Below are 22577 nucleotides of genomic sequence, written 5' to 3'. Positions count from 1 at the left end.
GTGTGTGTGTGTGTTACTGTGTGTGTGTTACTGTGTGTGCGTGTCTGTGTTAGTTAAATGATGGCTGCTGTCTCTGTTGTAAAGAAGAATATACCAAACTATGTATGTATGTATGTATGTATATATATATATATATATATATATATATATATATATATATATACCAAGGTGCTGTGTGTGTTTCCAGGACAACCATTTCCGTAGCGCCCCCCTGCAGCAGAACGTCCCCGTCCTCCTCGCCGTTCTGGGCGTGTGGTACATCAACTTCTTCCAGGCCGAGACGCACGCCATGCTGCCCTACGACCAGTACATGCACCGCTTCGCTGCATACTTCCAGCAGGTAACACCATAAACAGAATATATATATATATATATATATATATATATATATATATATATATATATATATATATATATATATATATATATATATACATACATACATACACACACACACACACACACACACACACACACACACACACACACACACACACACACACACACACACACACAGAGAACAAGTATTTGATAGACTGCTGACTTTGCAGGTTTTCCTACTTCCAAAGCATGTAGAAGTCTAATTTTTATCAAAGGTACTCTTCAACTGTGAGAGACGGAATCTTAAAACAAAAATCCATAAAATCACATTGTATGATTTAAGTAATTAATTTGCATTTTATTGCATGACATAAGTATTTGATACATCAGAGAAGCAGAACTTAATAGTTGGTATATTTTTTATTTTTATTTTTGTTGGACAAACAAAATCACTGTGTGTGTGTGTGTGTGTGTGGTTGTCAGGGCGACATGGAGTCTAATGGGAAGTACATCACCAAAGACGGCGTCCGAGTCAACCACCACACCGGACCAATCGTGTGGGGCGAACCGGGGACCAATGGACAGCACGCCTTCTACCAGCTGATCCACCAAGGTACACACACACACACACACACACACGCACAGAGACACGCACACGCACAGAGACACGCACACGCACAGAGACACGCACACGCACAGAGACACACACACACACTCACAGAGACACACACACACTCACACAGACAACCACACACACACTCACAGAGACAACCAACCCCCCCCTCCCAGTAGCAGTGGAGTCAGGACCAATCACCTTTAACTGACTCTTGTTTCTTCTCCAGGAACTCGAATGATTCCCGCTGACTTCCTCATTCCTGCTCAGTCTCAGCATCCAATCAGAGACAACCTCCACCACAAGGTACCGCCCACTCTGTCTCAGCGGTCTCTGTGCCAATAACACATTAGTAATAACATTAGTATTAACATTTAAGGGGTGTAATCCCATTGCTCTCTTCCTATATCTATATATCTTTATCTGTCAGTTTCAAAGATAAACAATGACATAACTCTTTATTATTATTACGGCAAATTAATTGCCTTTTTGAGGGGCCTGTGACCCCTGACCCCTGACCTGGTGTGTGTGCAGATCCTGGCGGCTAACTTCCTGGCTCAGACCGAGGCTCTGATGAGAGGAAAGACTTCAGACGAGGCTCGGAGAGAGCTGGAGGAGGCTGGAGTCAAGGGAGACGCTCTGCAGAAGCTGCTGCCGCACAAAGTAACACACACACACACACACACACACACACAGAGACACACACACACACACACAGAGACACACACCGTTTTCTTAGTTTTGGACATGTGTTCCCATGTTCCTGGTGCTGTTCTGTCCCTCATTAACACTAGAAGTCCTGTGAGCGGTCATTTTGACCGCCAGATTCCAAACTCTATAATCTCTCATGATAAATACCTAATTGCGATATTGTATTATGTATTGTGTTAGGATATCTTTAGAAAAAACGTAATAACACTGAAATGTACATTTTAACGAGTTTAATTATACATTTGAGTAGTAATACGTGTTTCAATAATTCATATCATGGCATAGTAAACCGGAATTATTTCATACATTAATATTCTGAAAAATACGGTGTGGAAATTCATTCAACTTAACTCATAACAGCCAGATAACAATTAAAAGTATCTTATTTGAGCATTTAGCTATAACCTAACCTGGCACTGCCTCCGTTTTAGTGTCTGCTGCGGTGTCAGCGCTGCTCGGATTGGCACCGCTGTTCTTTTTTCCTCCATAAACTCCGCTCTCAACTCTCTGCCAGTTGCTGCATGAACTTCCTCCTGACAATTTTACTGCTGGTGCACTCCTTGGAGAGGATGTGTGTAATGATTCCAGCCAGTTCGAGGATGTATAAAGTTATATGAACATGTAAACAGCTACCGGCCATCTACGTCTACCGCGTCTTTCACAGAGCGAGCGCCCGGTGTTTGCCTTATGATTCAGAACAGAGTGCCTCCACGCCGTAGTAGCCTACGTTACCGACTCTGGCTTTGCCTTCGGCCCATCGGTGATGCCCACACTTGTTACTCGAGACCGCTAGTTACGTTTCTCTGACAGAGACTATGGTAGTTACTAAGCAACCAAGATGCATCTTCAACCGCGCGAAAAATTAAAAACAATACCGCGAAAATCCGAGCGGTCAATATGACCGTGTATGGCCGAAATAGGTAAAAGTGACTCTATTTTCTTTGCCTTTTGTGTAATGTATATAAAAACAATTTTCAATTAAAATACAGACTCTTTTAGGAAAAGTCAGGCAGCAGCAGGATTGTATTTTTTTATTCAGCAAAGTTATTACACATATACATTTCAAAACGGTCAAAATGACCGTCATGGCCGTTCTAGTGTTAACCTGGGCTGTATCTGTATCTGCTGCTGTGTCTGTATCTGTATCTGCTGCTGTATCTGCTGCTCCGTGGGACCTCTCCAGAGACTTAAACTAAAGCTGATCAGATCAGGTCTGTTTGATCTGTAGCTGAACTCAGATTCTCTGGTTTTTATTCTCAGGTTTTTGAAGGAAACAAGCCCAGCAACTCCATCGTCTTCAAGAAGCTGAGCCCGTTCATACTGGGAGCTCTGGTCGGTGAGTACCACACACACAATACACTGGTCTAAACATTATGAGTCTGTTCACAACCTGTGTGAAGCTGGCCCCCCATGTCATTCAACAATTATTAAAAACACTGCTATTCGTTTGTGCCGTAAAAATTATTGTTTGTGCTGTTAAGGATTTTAAGTAATTCAGCTTTACATTTTCTGGCCAGTGACATCACCCAGCCCCCCATTAATGTCTAAATCTCCCCAAAATGGTCTCAATCGTTTGTGCTGATTTGTGCCGTAAAAGAGCCATTTGGTCTACTTTGGTTTTGACGTTAGCAGGCTTTATTTGTTACACAGCGAGTATTGGCGCTGCGAAGGCTTCGCCACCAGCCATCACTCAAATGTGGTCATGAACACGTAAACCTGTCAAAAAAACAAAACCCAAATCCAACGATTATAGAAGTTATCTCACGCTTTATTCTTCATTGGCGCCTATGGCAAGGAAAAAGCTTAACATGGTTTATAAACCTAAACAATGATGAATGATTACCACATGTCTCTCTCATATTGCTCCTCATAACCTCTGAAAACTGTCAAAACATCGACCCCAAAGTCCCATTATTATGGTTGTTATCTGACATTAAGGGTTTCTGCTTCATTAAGCCTATTGTAAGGAAGACTGTCCTGTTCATGGGAGTGATTGCTGGTGTCAGAAGCCATGCCAGCACAGTTCATCAAATGACGGAGTCTCCTCATATTATGGGATGCAAGGCGGCCTCCTGGTCCAGATATACCTTCTCTAACGCATCGCTACGATCTCAGCAACTTATAGTCATTATTTAAACGGCTTCATGGGCCATAACTGCTTCATGGTTTTAAAATGTATCATATTGTATGTTTTATGTAGAGCACTTTGTGATTTTTAAACGTTGTATAAAATATGTAATGAATCCTGTTTGATGATGATTTCTCTTTCTGCAGCGATGTACGAGCACAAGATCTTTGTGCAGGGCGTGATGTGGAACATCAACAGCTACGACCAGTGGGGGTGAGTCCTTAAAACCTGTCTTAACCCACCAGACTCCATGGAAACCAGGGGAGTCAAACTCCCCTTCCCAGAGGGCCACACTGGAAAAGGAGAATCACATCAAGAGTTTATTTTCATGCTTTTATTTTGAAAAAAGTCAAATATCTTTGACTGTATTTATGCATTTATTGTGAAACTAAATTGATATGCGGGCCGGATCCAAACCTGCCAGGGGCCGTTTGGCACATGTGATGTAAATAATCAGGACTTTTATCATCGTAAATCACACTTCATTCAAAGTGGACAGAAACTAAATCAAACTACCAAAAGCCGTCTTGGTTCATCTTTCCACTGTTCCAACAATCACCACTCTGGTTTGGTTGAAATAAACCCTTAATTCACCCATTTACATGTGGAGATATGCTGGCTCTATACACGCTAAAAGTCCTGATTATTTACATGGAGTCTGGTGGAAATATGCTGGCTCTATACACACTAAAAGTCCTGATTATTAACATGGAGTCTGGTGGAAATATGCTGGCTCTATACACACTAAAAGTCCTGATTATTAACATGGAGTCTGGTGGAAATATGCTGGCTCTATACACGCTAAAAGTACTGATTATTTACATGGAGTCTGGTGGGTTTGGTGATGGTGATTTCGGGGCTGTTTCATGTTAAACTAAAAGGATCTTACTCTTTAACTAAAAGGTCTATCTCTGTAGGGATCCATCCCATAATGTTGTCAGACACTTAGAATAATAATCTGAGTCTGTCAGCAGCAACAACATCCGTACTAAAACATCTGGCCTTTAAACCCTGAACATCACTTTCTTTCTCTAAATCAACGTTTTTAGTCTCTAAACTTTAGTGTGTGTGTGTGTGTGTGTGTCTCTGTCTGTGTGTGTGTGTGTGTGTGTCTCTGTGTGTGTGTGTGTGTGTGTGTGCGTGTGTGTGTGTGCGTGTGTGTGTGTGTGTGCGTGTGTGCAGCGTGGAACTTGGGAAGCAGCTGGCGAAGAAGATTGAGCCGGAGCTGCAGGACGGAGCGTCCGTCAGCTCTCACGACTCGTCCACCAACGGTCTCATCAACTTCCTCAAGAAGAACTTCGCCTGAAGCTCCACCTCTCCTCCTCCTCTCTTTTCCTCCCGCCCCGTCCCTGTGCTCCTCTCTGATTGGCCGAGCTCTGTAGACGTGCTGCTTCTATCCGGAGGACGAAGGGGACCGTGCACCTTTTCCTGAGCGTTTGCTGACTTTCAAAATAAAAGTCCTGTTTGTCACTGAATCTTTGAGTCAGGTTCTGATTGGACGGATTAAAGGGGATTAAACTTCCTGTTGTGTTGCGGGTTGTGTGCAAAAAATCTTCGTTTGTATCTTAATTTGTCCTTAAACATCATTTCCTGTCTCTAGATCCACATTCCACAATAAATGTCCTGTTTGTCACTGAATCTTTGAGTCTGCTTCTGATTGGACGGAGAAAGATGAATGAATGAATTAATTGTTTATTTCGAACTTCATAGAAAAGAATACACAAGAAATTAAAATATGAGACCCAAAAGTAACACCCGTTTTGTTGTGTTTTTTTATACACTTTAAAAAAAAATTGTGTGACATTTTTGGCTCCTTTCTGGACGTTTTCTTCGCCACTCAGTGTAGCCGACTCACACCATGTGTTGACGGAGCGCAGATAAGGAATCGGCAGATTCTCCTCTTTAGCGCCTTTTCTATGGCGAGATCATACAGCACAGCTGTGGCTTGGTGGTGGAGCGGTCTCCTGCCAGTGGGGAGGTTGGTAAGGTAAAGGTACTTTATTGTCACATACATGAGGCGAAATTCATTCTCCGCATTTAACCCATCCCTCAAGGGAGCAGTAGGCAGCCAATCACAGCGCCCGGGGACCTACTCCAGATCTGAGCCAGTGCCTTGATCAAGTGCACTGCCTTGCTTAAGGGCACTGACTGGAGAACCTAGTACATGTTTTTGATGGTGGGGGAAACCGGAGCACCTGGAGGAAACCCACGCAGACATGGGGAGAAAATACAAACTCCACACAGACAGGCCTGGAACCACCTGGACTCGAACCCAGAACCTTCTTGCTGGGAGGCCACAGTGCTAACCATTGGGCCACCATGCTGCATTCGGTGCCTGGCCCTACAGTCCCGTGTTGAAGTGTCCTTGGGCAAGACACTGAACCCTGAGTTGCCCCCGATGCTGCACTATGGGAACGTAGATGTGTGTGTATGTGTATCTGATGAGCAGGTGGCAGCTTGTACGGCAGCCTCGGCCACAGCGTATGAATGGTGAATGGTTCCTGTACTATGGAAAAGCTCTTTGAGTAGTCGTTAAGACTAGAAAAGAGCTTTATAAGAACAGTCCATTTACATTTACGTGGCGAATCAGGAGCCGGTTAACTTATTTCAAGTTGTGGCTTTGAATGATATAACCCTAACCCTTGTGTTGTCCTCCCAGCTACAAAAATAATTAATGTTTCAACATTTCTTTGCATTTTGTTTCTAGGCTTCCAGCACTTTTTACACATTTTTTGTTTCGTTTCAGTTGTTTTTTGGATGTTTTTGTCGCTTTGTTTGTCTGATTCTCACTTTTTTTCCCCCACCAGTATGTATGTATATGTATGTATATATATATATATATATATATATATATTCACCACTAACACCAAATTATAAACACTAGTTTAACACTTATTCTTGGAATTCATGGTCAATAAACCATTTGTTTTTGTTTTTTTAGATTTTTTGGGGGGCTTTTCTGCCTTTAATGGACAGGACAGCTAGGTGAGAGAGGAGGGGGGCGATTTTTGGGCAATGTGGTTGAAAGAAACCTATATTTCTGATACAGAAACTTAAAAACGGGCCAAATGTGACCGGAGGAAGAGCTGATCTCGGGGCTGGAAACCTGAGGAAGTGCTGCATCATGGTTGCGATCGGCGTGCTGTTAGAGAGGGGGAGGTGTCGGGTGTCAGAATGAGAAATAGATTTGGCTGCTGCAGAAGAAGAACAGGTTTCAGGAAACACACCTGCGTACCTGCAGACTAGACATCCCCCAACACACCGACGACAGACACACACACACACACACACACACACACTGAAAACAACAGCTTTATGGTAAAATATGTCATTTATTTACTCTCATCATTTCTCATTAAGATCTACAAGTCAAAGAAAATTGTAATCCAGTGTTGTTTTTTTAATCGGCGCACACACAGGTTTCAGGAAACACACCTGCTGTCGACATACCTGCAGATTAAACACACACACACACACACAGACACACACACACACACACAGAGACACACACAGGTTTCAGGAAACACACCTGCTGTCGACATACCTGCAGATTAAACACACACACAGACACACACACACAGAGACACACACAGGTTTCAGGAAACACACCTGCTGTCGACATACCTGCAGATTAAACACACACACACACACACACACACACACACACACACACACACACACACACACACAGAAACACACACACACACACACACAGAGACACACACACACACACACAGAGTCACACACACACACAAACACACACACACACAGACACACACCCATACACACACACAGAGAGAGAAGATGGACATCCCTTCCTGTTTCTGTGTGGGAGCTGCAGTCCTGTTCTTCCTCACGGTGCTCCGGAGGTTTAAAGAGGGGAACTGGACCTTCGGGGCCCTCGTTGGGGCCCTCGTTGGGGCCCTCGTTGGAGCCGCTCTGTGCCTCGCTGCACCCCCGCTCGGCTGCGGGACGGCCCTGATCGGCTGCAGCTTGGTCCTGATGTGCGAGCCGGAGAGAAGTGTGGAGCAGCTGCAGAGCAGAGCGGTGCTGATCACAGGTGAGACGGACACACCTGTAATGTTATGTAGGTCACATTATATCTTTCTGTTCTGATTATTGATGCAGTAATGTTGCAGCTGTGTAGGTGGACCAATGCTGCCTTCTTTAAAGTAACTATCCATTTCTAACACTGTGCTGTAACTTTGACTTTTGTATACATCCAGAGGTAGAAAGAGTAAACAAATATTCCCCTTAAGTAAAAGTCTGGTGATTGAACACATCCAGGGATGAATCACATGATACCTGCAGCCTTGGGCCAGGATGCCATGTCATCAGATTGGTTCAACCCATAACACTGTCCTGTTGTCCAGCCACTCCTCCCCCCTCCTGCTCCTATCCAACATGAGGCTCTAATCTGCTGCCTCTCACTCCCCGTCAGGCCCCCTGCTGTCAACACCCTCCAGACTGACTGAGCGGGGAAACCTTTGCACCTTACCTTAACGGGAGTGTGCCTATGTTCCCATATTTCTGCGGTGGGAACATAGGGCTGTGGGACCATTGGGCTGTGGGACCATTGGGCTGTGGGAACATAGGGCTGTGGGACCATTGGGCTGTGGGAACATAGGGCTGTGGGAACATTGGGCTGTGGGAGCATTGGGCTGTGGGAACATAGGGCTGTGGGAACATTGGGCTGTGGGACCATTGGGCTGTGGGAACATAAGGCTATGGGAATATTGGGCTGTGGGACCATTGGGCTGTGGGACCATTGGGCTGTGGGAACATAGGGCTGTGGTACCATAGGGCTGTGGGAACATAAGGCTGTGGGAACATAGGGCTGTGGGACCATAGGGCTGTGGGAACATAAGGCTCAAATATGTGAAGAAGCTTCTGGAGACTTTGATGACTTACACAGGAGCATTTAATGAACACTCAATGGAGGAGAATTTAGGATAACACAGTACAGTGTGGGTGCCATCCCAACATCCTGTCTTCCTGAAGGTGAATTTAAACTAACGCTGGAGGTGTTAAGTTTAGCTGAACCTTCAAACTAAACAAAGATGTTACGGGCGCCCAAATATCTCAGCACAGACAACATGTTTTTACTTCCTCTATGGCCTTGGCAGAGTGAGCAGCACTGTCCTATCATACAGCTACGTCTCCCCTAATCTATGGAGACTCAGAGCTACTAGCTACAGCTAGTACGCTGCCTGGATCTTGCATCTGGTCTAAAGGCGCTGACACACCAACCAGATAATCAGCCGTCTGACAGTCTGGCGAGGTCGGTGACTCGAGTCTGTTCGGTGTGTTCGTGCCGTCGTCAGACTGAGGGGCCGTCGGCCTTCATTTGGGCCGACCTGACTTGCTGGGTCGGAGGGCGGGCAGTCGGACTCAATGACCAATCTGATTGGTGGAGTGAGTCTGACTGACTAACTAATGTTTCCGGAAACACGTTTCAGTGAACTATTTTAGTTCAATATGAGATCGTATTTCCAACAAAGCGCCATTATGGTTGGGGAGAAAACAGACCCACGTGATGCGTTCGTTGACGCGCAGAACGTACGCTCAAGTCGGCGTCTCTTCGGTGTGTTCTGAGGAACTTTTTGGACCTCGGGGAGACTGATCAGTCACACTGGCTTTACTGCTGACGGTCGGCCGTCTGGTTGGTGTCTCAGAGCCTTTAAAGGGGCGCTATGCAGTTTTGGCAATTTCTTCGCTGTTTTCTCTCTTTTTGCTGGCAGGTTTCTCTATAGAGCGCCCCCTACAGCTTCAGAATAGATATTTGGCAACACTCCCCCCTTCCATCTTCTCCCTCTGGTCATGTGCATTTTTTTTCAAAGAAGCCGGTGAACGCACAGAGCCTGAGGTAGACAGCTAGTAAGCCCGTAACAGACAGCAATCATAATAAAAACCTTTACAGACAATAGCAAACACCCTGAGGTCACAATAACAAGAAATACAAAGACTAAACTGAGTTTATCCCAAAGATACTATATATAGATATAACGGCAAGAACGCCAGGTCAGCATCGTTCTGTTTGTCTCAGTTCTCTCCATTCTGAAAACACAGCTCCTATGTTTCCTCGTGTCTGACTCCTCTCTCGGTCAGTCTGCCGTTTCCTCTTCCTCTGTTCCTCTGACAATGCTTTCCTAGCTTTCTGCTTCTTTTTAGCATCGCGAAGACCTGATATCACACCATACTTCCTGACGCTGACGCAAGGGTGGTTTTTCCGCTCACGGGCACTAAGGGGGAGCGAGACGACCACCATTCAACCCGAAAATGTCATATAACCATTCCAATGACTCCAAAGCTGTTCAGTTAAGGTACATTAAGCTAAAATAACTGCATAGTTCCCCTTTAAGGTGTTGTGGACACATCTAGAACCTGGAGACTTATCTTCAGGTCTACCCTTAACTCCAGTGGTGTAGTCTAGTTTTTTGTAGTGAGTAAACTGTGTGAATATTTGTCCTACCAGCCTCATACGTGCCCACGTCCCATATAACGCATATAGCATCAGCCTCATCTGGCTCAGTTCCTGTAGTTTCTGTAACGTTAGCGTCTGCAGCAGCTTCTGGGACAGGCTTACCAAAACACTGAGAGAGAGTAGTTTGAGTTTGCTGTCTATCATATCTCCTTTAGTGATTCACAGGACTTTAAATTAACTCATTTGATCACCAGCCAACATGGCTAGTAGATTTTTAAAGTTACCAGCCAATCAGATTTTCCACTAGCCAAATTCTGTTTTTCCTAACTAACTTTAATTTCAGCTCCTCTGATTTGTTGGCTAGGCACATAGCCAATGGAAATATGAAACACCAGGACATAGTGTTCATGGGAAATGTAGGAATAGTACTACAACCATTGTTGCCAGATAAAGATTAAGTTTTCCAAGCCAAACACACACACACCAAATTTCATGGCAGAAAACAGACCAATCTGGAATCTTTGTTCACTTCACTCATCACCGGCCAAATTGTCTGGTAACTTTACAATGTTACCCGCCAAAGTTCATGTTTACCTAGTGTGACGACCTGAAATCATCAACTGCGGTCAAGCCAGCCTCCACCTCGAAATAAGCGGTCAAACTAGCCGCCCCTATATTTCGCGGTGCGCGTATACACTTGCTATTACGGTGAGACCGTCAGAACTAAAAACAGGGAATTTTCCGACGAAGGCAATTTCCCATTCATTTATTCTGTCTGCCTGTCTATCTGTCTGCCTTCCTGTCAGAAAGAAAGAAAGAAAGAAAGAAAGAAAGAAAGAAAGAAAGAAAGAAAGATTTTAGCACACCTCACAACCTTTCACTGCATGATATGTTGAATTCCAAAATAAGAGCCCCCCAAAAATCATATATAAGCTGTTTTGTCTACACATTCAGAAAATCAAAAAAATAAAAGTCCTAGCTTCCACAGACCAATTTCACCTCAGATGGAGAGGACTCCATCTCAAGGTGTCAATTACAATGTTTCAGGACATTCTGATGTTGTTTTCCAAAATAAGAGCCCCCCAAAAATCATATATTAGCTGTTTGTCTACACATTCATTCCCATGGGCCCACCACCTGTGGGAGGAACCGCTGGGGTCGGGTGCGCTGCCACATGGGTGGCAGTGAAGGTCAGGGGCCTCGACGGACCAGACGGCAGACCGGCAGCAGACGCTGGCTCTGGGGATGTGGAATGTCACCTCTCTGTGGGGGAAGGAGCCGGAACTGGTGCGGGAGGTGGAGCGCTACTGGTTAGATCTGGTGGGGCTTACCTCTACGCACAGTCTCGGTTCTGGAACCATACTCCTGGATAGGGGTTGGACTCTTTTCTTCTCCGGAGTTGCCCAGGGTGTGAGGCGCCGGGCAGGTGTGGGGATACTCACAAGCCCCCGGCTGAGCGCCGCTACGTTGGAGTTTACCCCGGTGGACGAGAGGGTCGCCTCCCTACGCCTGCAGGTTGTGGGGGGGGAAACTCTGACTGTTGTTTGTGCATATGCACCAAACAAGAGTTCGGAGTATTCGGCCTTCTTGGAGACCTTGAGTGGAGTCCTATATGGGGCTCCAGTGGGGGACTCCATAGTTCTGCTGGGGGACTTCAACGCGCACGTGGGCAATGATGGAGACACATGGAGAGGCGTGATTGGGAGGAACGGCCTCCCTGATCTAAACCAGAGTGGTTGTTTGTTGTTGGACTTCTGTGCTAGTCATGGATTGTCTATAACGAACACCATGTTCGAACATAGGGATGCTCATAAGTGTACTTGGTACCAGAGCACCCTAGGCCAAAGGTCAATGATTGATTTTATAATCGTTTCATCTGATCTGAGGCCATATGTTTTGGACACTCGGGTGAAGAGAGGGGCAGAGCTGTCAACCGATCACCATCTGGTGGTGAGTTGGGTCAGGGGGTGGGGGAAGACTCTGGACAGACCTGGTAAGCCCAAACGGGTAGTGCGGGTAAATTGGGAACGTCTGGAGGAGGCCCCTGTCCGACAGACTTTCAACTCACACCTCCGGTGGAACTTTTCGTGCATCCCTGTGGAGGCTGGGGGCATTGAACCCGAGTGGACAATGTTCAAAGTTTCCATTGCTGAAGCTGCGGCGAGGAGCTGTGGTCTTAGGGTCTTAGGTGCCTCAAGGGGCGGTAACCCACGAACACCGTGGTGGACACCGGTGGTCAGGGAAGCCGTCCGACTGAAGAAGGAGTCTTTCCGGGATATGTTATCCCAGAGGACTCCGGAGGCAGTGGCAAGGTACCGAAGGGCTGCAGCCTCTGCCGTGAAAGAGGCAAAGCAGCGGGTGTGGGAGGAGTTCGGAGAAGTGGTGGAAGGAGCACTTTGAGGAACTCCTAAATCCGACTAATACGCCCTCTATGGTAGAGGCAGAGCTGGAGGATGATGGGGGATTTTGGTCTGGTGGAAGTTGCTGAGGTAGTTAAACAACTCCACAGTGGCAAAGCCCCAGGGATTGATGAGATCCGTCCAGAAATGCTTAAAGCTCTGGGTGTGGAGGGGTTGTCTTGGTTGACACGCCTCTTCAACATTGCGTGGAAGTCTGGGTGTCTGCCTAAGGAGTGGCAGACCGGGGTGGTGGTTCCCCTTTTCAAAAAGGGGGACCAGAGGGTGTGTGCTAATTATAGGGGTATCACACTTCTCAGCCTCCCTGGTAAAGTCTTCTCCAAGGTGCTGGAAAGGAGGGTTCGGTCGATAGTCGAACCTCAGGTTGAAGAGGAACAATGCGGATTCCGTCCTGGTCGTGGAACAACGGACCAGATCCTTACTCTCGCAAGGATCCTGGAGGGAGCCTGGGAGTATGCCCAACCGGTCTACATGTGCTTTGTGGATCTGGAGAAGGCCTATGACCGGGTCCCCCGGGAGATACTGTGGGAGGTGCTGCGGGAGTATGGGGTGAGGGGGTCCCTTCTCAGGGCCATCCAATCTCTGTACAACCAAAGCGAGAGCTGTGTCCGGGTTCTCGGCAGTAAGTCGGACTCGTTTCAGGTGAGAGTTGGCCTCCGCCAGGGCTGCGCTTTGTCACCAATCCTGTTTGTAGTATTTATGGACAGGATATCGAGGCGTAGTCGGGGTGGAGAGGGGTTGCAGTTCGGTGGGCTGGGGATCTCATCGCTGCTTTTTGCAGATGATGTGGTCCTGATGGCATCATCGGCCTGTGACCTTCAGCACTCACTGGATCGGTTCGCAGCCGAGTGTGAAGCGGCTGGGATGAGGATCAGCACCTCTAAATCTGAGGCCATGGTTCTCAGCAGGAAACCGATGGAGTGCCTTCTCCAGGTAGGGAATGAGTCCTTACCCCAAGTGAAGGAGTTCAAGTACCTTGGAGTCTTGTTCGCGAGTGAGGGAACAATGGAGCGGGAGATTGGTCGGAGAATCGGCGCAGCGGGTGCGGTATTACATTCAATTTATCGCACCGTTGTGACGAAAAGAGAGCTGAGCCAGAAGGCAAAGCTCTCGATCTACCGGTCAGTTTTTGTTCCTACCCTCACCTATGGTCATGAAGGTTGGGTCATGACCGAAAGAACGAGATCCAGGGTACAAGCGGCCGAAATGGGTTTCCTCAGGAGGGTGGCTGGCGTCTCCCTTAGAGATAGGGTGAGAAGCTCAGTCATCCGTGAGGAGCTCGGAGTAGAGCCGCTGCTCCTTCGCGTCGAAAGGAGCCAGTTGAGGTGGTTCGGGCATCTGGTAAGGATGCCCCCTGGGCGCCTCCCTAGGGAGGTGTTCCAGGCACGCCCAGCTGGGAGGAGGCCTCGGGGAAGACCCAGGACTAGGTGGAGGCACGTCTAGCTGGGAGGAGGCCTCGGGGAAGACCCAGGACTAGGTGGAGGGATTATATCTCTAACCTGGCCTGGGAACGCCTCGGGATCCCCCAGTCGGAGCTGGTTAATGTGGCTCGGGAAAGGGAAGTTTGGGGTCCCCTGCTGGAGCTGCTACCCCCGCGACCCGAGACCGGATAAGCGGACGACGATGGATGGATGGATGGATGGTCTACACATTCAGAAAATCATAAAAATAAATGTCCCCATTTTTATGATTTTCTGAATGTGTAGACAAACAGCTTATGATTTTTGGGGGGCTCTTATTTTGGAAAACAACATCAGAATGTCCTGAAACATTGTAGTTGACACCTTGAGATGGTGTCCTCTCCATCTGAGGTGAAATTGGTCTGTCGAAGCTAGGACTTTTATTTTTATGATTTTCTGAATGTGTAGACCAAACAGCTTATATATGATTTTTGGGGGGCTCTTATTTTGGTATTCAACATATCATGCAGTGAAAGGTTGTGAGGTGTGCTAAAATCTTTCTTTCTTTCTTTCTTTCTGACAGGAAGGCAGACAGATAGACAGGCAGATAGAATAAATGAATGGGAAATTGCCTTTGTCGGAAAATTCCCTGTTTTTAGTTCTGACGGTCTCACCGTAATAGCAAGTGTATACGCGCACCGCGAAATATAGGGGCGGCTAGTTTGACCGCTTATTTCGAAGTGGAGGCTGGCTTGACCGCAGTAACAAAGTAAAGTAGTTAAATCCCTTGCGTACCGTTTCCTTCATACTTCCAGCCGCACATCAATCCTGTACACTCCACCTTCGGATCATCATGCCACATTCGCCGTGCAAATCTGTTCACGCCAGTAATCATTCAAAAATCAGCAGAAAAACCCGGACTGGATTCTTGGAATGACTGGACTGACTGACTAGACTCTGTGAGTTATTAACTCTTCCTATGACTTTTTGTTTTGTTTTTCAGCCTGAGAAACTGACCAGCTTTATTTTTTTCCCGTTATCAGCACTGGTCTGGACTTCATTGTGATTTTGTTTGTACGGGATTGCAACTTATTTGTGTTTTTGAGATTGTGGTTTAAATGTGCAGAAAACCTGAAGTGGAATTCTGAAATTTGGATTGTGCTTCATCTCTGCTTGTGTTTTTGTGTGAAATCCAAATACACTATATTTTGTTTTGTACTAGTTTTTGAGTTATGGTGTTTATTGCTTTTATGGTCATTCATTGGGGAGGGTGTACATTCGTTTAAGATGCACATCCTTTGTGACATTTGATTTCAAAAGAAACAACAACTAACTTGTATCTTACTGCCAGGAGAGAGACCTGGCTGGCACCCCAAACAAAAGATAAAATCATGTAAACTTGAGCCAAACTGTCACACTGCATTTGGGGGGTTGGCGGGTGTCAATTTAAAGCCCTGGTGATTCACATTAGTTATTTTCCTGTTTGCACAGAGAATGACCGCCAATCAACTGTGTAGTTGTTCCCGGGTCACTCACAACACAGACGGTGAATTTATGACCAAATCGTTACGTATCCTCGCACTTTTATACGAGGGTAGACGGAAATTCTTGACCTTTCTCAGTGGGTATAGGGCGCATACCTGCGTATCACGTAGACTACGCTGCGTTATGGAGCTAAAAGAGTCTCAATAAAGATAAATGCACACACTACATTCACATATGCACACACAGGATTCATAAATACACACACAGGCAGAGCCGCGGGAACATATTTTTTAGCTTGGTAGCTTAGATTGGTAGCTGGAGAGGTGCCAGTTCACCTCCTGGGCACTGCCAGGTGCTCTTGAGCAAGGCACCGTATCCCCCCTAACCGCTCAGGGCGCTGGTCCAGCACTGGCAGCCCCCCCCACTCTGACATCTCTCCATTAGAGCATGAATAGGTCCTGAGCATGTGTGTGTATTTCAGGCCTGTGTGTAGTGATTTCTAACAGAGTGTAAATTGTAATTTCCCCACTGGGGATCAATAAACAGTACAAAAAAAGTTTTAAAAAGTACATTAATATAAACATTGATATTTTAATAAAGCAGCAGCTGAGAGGGAACCTTTCTCTTCTGAAATATCCCAAATCTACATTGAAGTGAACGTTTGTTGCTTTTTTGTCATTGTTTTTGTATATTTGTTATAGCCTAATTATCTTTAACTCTTGTGTTGTCTTCAAAGACAACTTTTTGTTTTTCTGGGTCAGAATTTCAAATTCAAACTATTTTTATTTTTTACATTTTGGTCGTCTTTTCGACACTTGGTCGACACTTCTGACGCTTTTCCCAAACTTTTTATCACTTTGTTCAACATTTTTATCAATTTATTTTCTTCAAATGCTACAAAATTGAATAAAAAACCCAAATTCAATGAAAGTAGTGAACTGATCATGTATTTAACTTGTGAAGAGCGTTGTAGGGAACCATCCACGTGGTCCATGTGGTTGAAAGAAACCCAAATTTCCGATATAGAAACTTTATGAAAACGGGTCAGATTTGACCCGAGGACAACAGGAGGGCTAACATTTGGTGACAGTTCTCTCGTGGCCCACCGAGCCGGCTCTGAGGTTGGATTCTTGTGTCTGTGTTCCCGTCTGCAGGCTGTGATTCGGGCTTCGGTCTGGCGCTGGCGTCCCGGCTCAGCGAAGCCGGGCTGAAGGTGTTTGCCGGCGTGCTGGATGAGAACGGAGCCGGCGCTCGGCGGCTCCGAGAGCAAGGATCCCAAAACCTGCAGGTGCTGCAGCTGGACGTGACCGACGACGGCCAGATAGAGACGGCACACAGACACGTCCACTCGCAGCTCCACAACACAGGTAACCCACGGTAACCCTACAGGCACACTGAGAGCGACAAACGCACGCTTGATGGGCGTACCTGGCCGCGTTATTACAAATCCCACTATGGCCACGCTAAGACCCGCCCTTCAATAGCATTTATTGGCCAGGCGTCCATGCTTACGCGAGGTAACCTAACCCCATTAGTTCAGGTTCTGTCCCCTGACCAATCGGCTATCCTAACCTTCACCACTCGAGGTCAAATGCCTAACCCCAACCAATCGAGCTGCTTTGTAGGGCGGGTCTTGGCGTGGCCATAGTGGGATTCGTAATTTCGCTTCCTCGGCGAGCCTAGCCTAGTCCTGGTTGCTTGGCAACAGTAAACAGAAATTCTCCGGTGCTACCTTCAAGCACGTCTTAAAAGTCACATCAGAGGTATTGTCAAGTCACAAGAACGATGTTTTTGGATTTAAAAGTATTTATTTCTCGATAAAAGTAACACAATATATGAGATAAAATGCCAAACAACATACAGAAATACAACGTCCTGAAGCGTTTTCACCATCTTGAATGATTTTCTTCGACTCGAGCCACCTACATACGTCACGCTACCCTCACTCCGATTGGCTGTCGCTTTGTCACATCGCTCAGCATTTGCATAAAATAGACTTCTTACGTACCAGACAAAAACCCTGTGTGTGTCTCTGTGTGTGTGTGTGTGTGTGTCTCTGTGTATGTCTGAGTGTGTGTCTCTGTGTGTGTGTGTGTGTGTGTGTGTGTGAGTGTGTGTGTGTCCTTCAGGTCTGTGGGGTTTGGTGAATAATGCCGGTGTGCTCCACTGTCCAGCGGACGCCGAGCTCCATCCGATGGCGGCGTACCGACTCTGCGTGGACGTCAACTTCCTGTCAGCTGTGAAGATGAGTCAGGTCTTCCTCCCGCTGCTGAGACGGTCCAGAGGACGCATAGTCAACATGTCCAGCATGGCAGGTACACACACACACACACACACACACACACACACACACACACACACACACACACACACACACAGACAGAGAGACACACACACACACACACACACACAGACAGAGAGACACACACACACACACACACACACACACACACACACACACACACACACACACACACACAGACAGAGAGACACACACAGGGTTTTTGTCCTAATCTTGTTGGTTGGATTCTGGATTTTGTAACAAACAGGACACAGAGAGTAAAGGTGAATGGAGCTCTGTCTGGTCAGCTTTGCTCTTCTACAGGTTCACCACAGGGGTGCGTACTTTCACCCCTTCTGTTCATCCTATATACAAACATGTGTCAGAGCAAATATGTAAATAGGACCATTATTAAATATGCGGACGACTCTGTCATAGTGAGTCTGCTCCATAAAAATGACAGAGGCCATGGTCCAATAATTGAAGACTTTGTCCAATGGTGTGAGGAGTCGCACCTTCAATTGATCATATCCAAAACAAAGGATATGTACATTGATTTTGGAAAAACTCCAGGATATGAGGCTATAACTATAAATGGTCAACTAGTGGATCAAATACAATCCTATAGATACCTAGGGACAATTATTGACTAAATTAAATTTCCAGGAGAATTGTGAGGCTGTCTCTAAAAAAGGACAACTGCGTCTATACTGTTTGAGAAAATTGTACCATTTTAATATAGATAAGACCATGATGACATTATTCTATCATGCTTTTATCAAAACCATCATATCTTTCTCCCTAGTGGCATGGTTTGGGTGTGTTTCAGTCAAGCACAAGAATCGCCTAAACCAAATTGTAAAATGGTCAAGTAAGCTGACTGGGGAGTCCCAGCTGCACCCCCCATCCCTGTATGCTAAACAACTACAGCGGATAGCTACGGCTATCAAAGAAGATAGTCTACACCCTCTGAACAGGGACTTCCAGTCTCTCCCCTCTGGACGGAGGCTAAGAGTTCCTGGTTACACAACTACAAGATTTATCACTCTGTTAAACAAACGGTAAAATTATTTGCACAAAACGCACAAGCACTTTGGTCATGTACTGTTTTCTATTCCTTTTTATCATGTTGTATTACCTGTTTTTATAAAACTAGTTTACCTACGGCTACCAATAAAGTAACCTAACACACACACACACACACACACACACACACACACACACACACACACACACACACACAGACAGACAGACAGACAGACAGACAGACAGACAGACAGACACAGACAGACAGACAGACAGACAGACACACACAGAGACACACACACACACACACACACACACACACACACACACACACACACACACACACACACACACACACACGCACACAGAGACACACACACACAGAGACACAGACACAGAGACACACACACACACACACACACACACACACACACACACACACACACACACACACACACACACACACGTGTGATGACGTGTTGATGTTGTGATGTTATGTTGTGTTGATGTTGTTGTTGTTCTTGTGCAGGTGACGTGGCGATGCCGATGCTGGCGGCGTACGGAGCCTCTAAGGCGGCGCTCAGTGTTTTCTCCAGAGTGATGCGGCTCGAGCTGTCGGTCTGGGGCGTCACCGTTGTAACCATCCAACCAGCAGGATTCAGAACCAGTAGGTCCACTCCTCATCTCTGGTACTTTATATAAAGAGAGAGAGAACCAGTAGGTCCGCTCTTCATCTCTGGTACTTTATATAAAGAGAGAGAGAACCAGTAGGACCACTCTTCATCTCTGTCATGTTGTTGTTGTTGTTGTTGTTGTTGTTGTTGTCTGTTATTATGTCATGTTGTTGTCGTCTGTTATGATGTCATATTGTTGTTGTTGTCTGTAATGATGTCATATTGTTGTTGTTGTCTGTAATGATGTCATATTGTTGTTGTTGTCTGTAATGTCATGTTGTTGTTGTCTGTTATGATGTTGTAACCTGAGGCCTGTACTACGAATCCAGATCAACATGTCCTGGATTTCTTTCAGTGATCCGGCTTCACCTAACCTACCAACCGTGGTCCCGCATAACCTGTATCACGACGCTGGTTATCAACTAGTTCAGTCAACCCAGGGTTTTCCCAATCCAGCGGCGCGCGCGTTCACATAAAAGAGGCGCTGTTTGTGCACCACGACGACCAATCACAAACATCTACCAGAGCTGCATATTTTACATAAGAAGAGCAAACTATAATCCTACATAAATATGAAGAACACAGACACGGTTTTACAGGCAAAATGCAGGAAGGAAAGCTGGCAAAAAAGCCGACGCTGTTATGTGTAAATCACAACGTTTAGCTTATCAATATCCAGTGGTGTAGTCTACGTGATAGTAAGCTCCAGGATTCCCATATACTCACTTAAAAATGCCCAATGACACGTAACAACATACTTTCCATTATATGTTTGATATATTTTGAATTGTCATCTGTGCTTTATTCTTCACATAGGCTCAATGGAGGTATTTCACCATAAATTGGTGCATAAAAGTGTATCGGAATGCAGGAAATGAAGTCGTTGATGCTTAAAACTTCCCTGGGGGAGGAATACCCAGACCCCCCACTATGATATGCCCCCCTCCTCCCCAAAGGCAGATTCTGGCCAATATACAGTACAGTACACCCACTATAATACATTAGACTAAACTGGTCACTTCCCCATCAGTCAGGACCAAGATCTGACCATAATTACACTTTTGCTTTCCATAAACTGTCGTTGCTTTAGGCTTTTATTTCAGTTACAACCCCAGCAGTGGTACGCTGTGAGAGGAAATCAAAAAAAATATCAAAACATAATTCTAACCGATGTGCGCATTGGCAACACACGACTGAAGAAGGCAACAAATAGCCTATAAGTAATTCCCTCCGCTGAAAATCTATCTTTCATAAAGATACCCATCAGGGAATGTTAACGGGGTCGTCGGTCTCTAAATGTTTTAACTTTTATGAGCTCACCCCTCTCTCTCTCTCTCTCTCTCTCTCTCTCTCTCTCTCTCTCTCTGATCTTCTAAGAACGGTGACGCCGTTATCAGTCGAGTATTGATTGGTCAGTGGGCGGTGCTTTAACACCGGTTGATCTCTAATCTCCAACATAACCTGCTCCCGACCAGGTTAGGTGTTCAGCATAAGTTACCACGGTGATTGAACCCGATAACAAGTGATCCACCATCGTGATACAGAAAACCCTGGGTTGAACCTGAAGTTAGCTCGCTAACGCCAAATCTTGCTTCGTAGTCCAGGCCTCAGGTTCTAATCAGCCTTCAACATTACCTGCAAAAACACCTCAAGGTCTGGGATCACTACTTCAATACTTTTAGTAATGTCCTGGTTCGAGGGATAAAGATAAGATAGATATCAAATGAACTGACACTTAATACTAATTTGTCTTTGGCTGTAGATGATTATTGACTTCACACAGAGAATGAAAACACAAACACACAGTAACTCTTTTCAAGAAAATAGTATTATTAAAAATGTCCAACAACGCATATTACACTCCCATTCCCCACCCCAAAATACATTCGTCAACAAAATATGTTCTGGCCAGAAACCACATTTTAATTTAGTTGTGCACAACCCAGTACCTGTTTGAGCTCAGTCTAAAAAAAATAAAAAATGTATCCGACACGATCCTCCAAATCCACAGGAGGGAAAGACCTTACTGGTGAGATAGTAGAAATGGAAATCCAAACTCAGGCCTGAAGTTCAGAGTCCAGCCCGCTGTCCAGCACGCTCTCTCTCCTGTTACGGCTAGCAGAGTGGAAACGCACCGCTCCTCCGTCGCACCGCGCTGTCGCTCTCACAGTCCACCACACAGTCCCACAGTACAGCTATGTCAACAGATACAAGTTTTCAGACACTAAAATCATAAGAAAGAAAAAAAAAAATCCTTTTTCAGGATGTTATTTCCTTATTTTTCTTGCAGAGCTAATGTTGGCCGTTTCTCGCTCTGTAACAGGCTAAGGAAAGAACGACACCAGCGCTGCACAGCTGCCACCTAGTGGGCATTACCACAAAGTGTTCGCCACTGCTGAAAAGTGTTGAGAATTAAAATGACTCGATTAAAACAAAGTGGCATAACCTGAGCTATTTGTGTCTGATTAATAAATGAAAAACAAATAGGAAACTCATACTTAGTTTTTTTTACTCATGTATTATATCTGAAGGAATATTTTAGCTTCAGTTCTAATTAGCTTGGATGAATGTACAAAATGTCCTATTATGATGACAAATATTGATCACATAATCATATCATCCCTGCTTAAAACTTTAAACACAACCAGCCAATTTGGGGTGGTTTACAATGTCATGTTGTTGTTGTTGTTGTTGTTGTTGTTGTTGTTGTCTGTTCTGAATGTGTCTTCCTGTCTCTTCCTGTCAGATATATTTGGGAACAGCGCCGACGCCGCTCGCTACAGAGACGAGATTGTGTCGGCCGCGTCCTCCGAAGCCAGAGAGGATTATGGGATGGCGTACATCTCGTCCCTGCCCGGCCGCCTGTCCCAGATGTCCCGGCAGTCTGCGGAGGATCTGTCTCCGGTGGTGGACGCCGTGTGCCACGCTCTTCTGGCGGCACGCCCCAAAGCGCTGTACACCCCCGGCAGGATGGGATGGTTCCTCCCGTTCCTCCAGCGCTGCTGTCCCGCCCGCGTGTTCGACGCCGTGATCATGGCGCTCGCCGGACACTCCGACTGCAAACCTGCCGCTCTCCACGGGAGCTGAGGCTCATGGG

The 22577-nt window shown here is 45.9% G+C and overlaps 2 protein-coding genes across 3 annotated transcripts in view; both read left to right on the top strand.

The window, feature by feature from the left end:
- The window catches only part of gpia (glucose-6-phosphate isomerase a), a 25721-nt gene extending 13348 nt beyond the window's left edge, over positions 1-12373 (top strand). The window contains exons 12-18 of one of the 2 annotated variants that reach the window (XM_031314552.2): positions 188-340; positions 805-934; positions 1164-1240; positions 1469-1597; positions 2906-2981; positions 3920-3986; positions 4956-5407. In XM_031314552.2, coding sequence (XP_031170412.1) covers positions 188-340; positions 805-934; positions 1164-1240; positions 1469-1597; positions 2906-2981; positions 3920-3986; positions 4956-5079 — 756 coding nt within the window. In that variant the 3' untranslated portion in view covers positions 5080-5407. Of the gene's footprint in view, positions 1-187; positions 341-804; positions 935-1163; positions 1241-1468; positions 1598-2905; positions 3040-3919; positions 3987-4955; positions 5408-12362 lie in introns of those variants that run through there. The other variant, XM_031314553.2, reaches the window with a different exon arrangement.
- Positions 7544-22577, top strand: hsd17b2 (hydroxysteroid (17-beta) dehydrogenase 2). The gene is made up of 5 exons (XM_031314554.2): positions 7544-7833; positions 16654-16866; positions 17629-17814; positions 19336-19473; positions 22227-22577. Exons 1-5 carry the CDS (start codon positions 7578-7580, stop codon positions 22565-22567), a joined length of 1134 nt encoding a protein of 377 aa, XP_031170414.1. The 5' UTR covers positions 7544-7577; the 3' UTR covers positions 22568-22577.

This window comes from Sander lucioperca, chromosome 7 (genome assembly GCF_008315115.2).
Source record: "Sander lucioperca isolate FBNREF2018 chromosome 7, SLUC_FBN_1.2, whole genome shotgun sequence".
Taxonomy (NCBI): Eukaryota; Metazoa; Chordata; class Actinopteri; order Perciformes; family Percidae; genus Sander; species Sander lucioperca.
This window is presented reverse-complemented; position numbering and strand designations above follow the sequence as displayed.

Coding starts and splice junctions, on each gene's coding strand:
- hsd17b2 (XM_031314554.2), top strand. CDS start 7,578: ATGGACATCCCTTCCTGTTTCTGTGTGGGAGCTGCAGTCCTGTTCTTC. Junction 16,867..17,628: donor CTCGCAGCTCCACAACACAG/GTAACCCACGGT, acceptor TGTGTCCTTCAG/GTCTGTGGGGTTTGGTGAAT. Junction 19,474..22,226: donor ACCAGCAGGATTCAGAACCA/GTAGGTCCACTC, acceptor TCTTCCTGTCAG/ATATATTTGGGAACAGCGCC.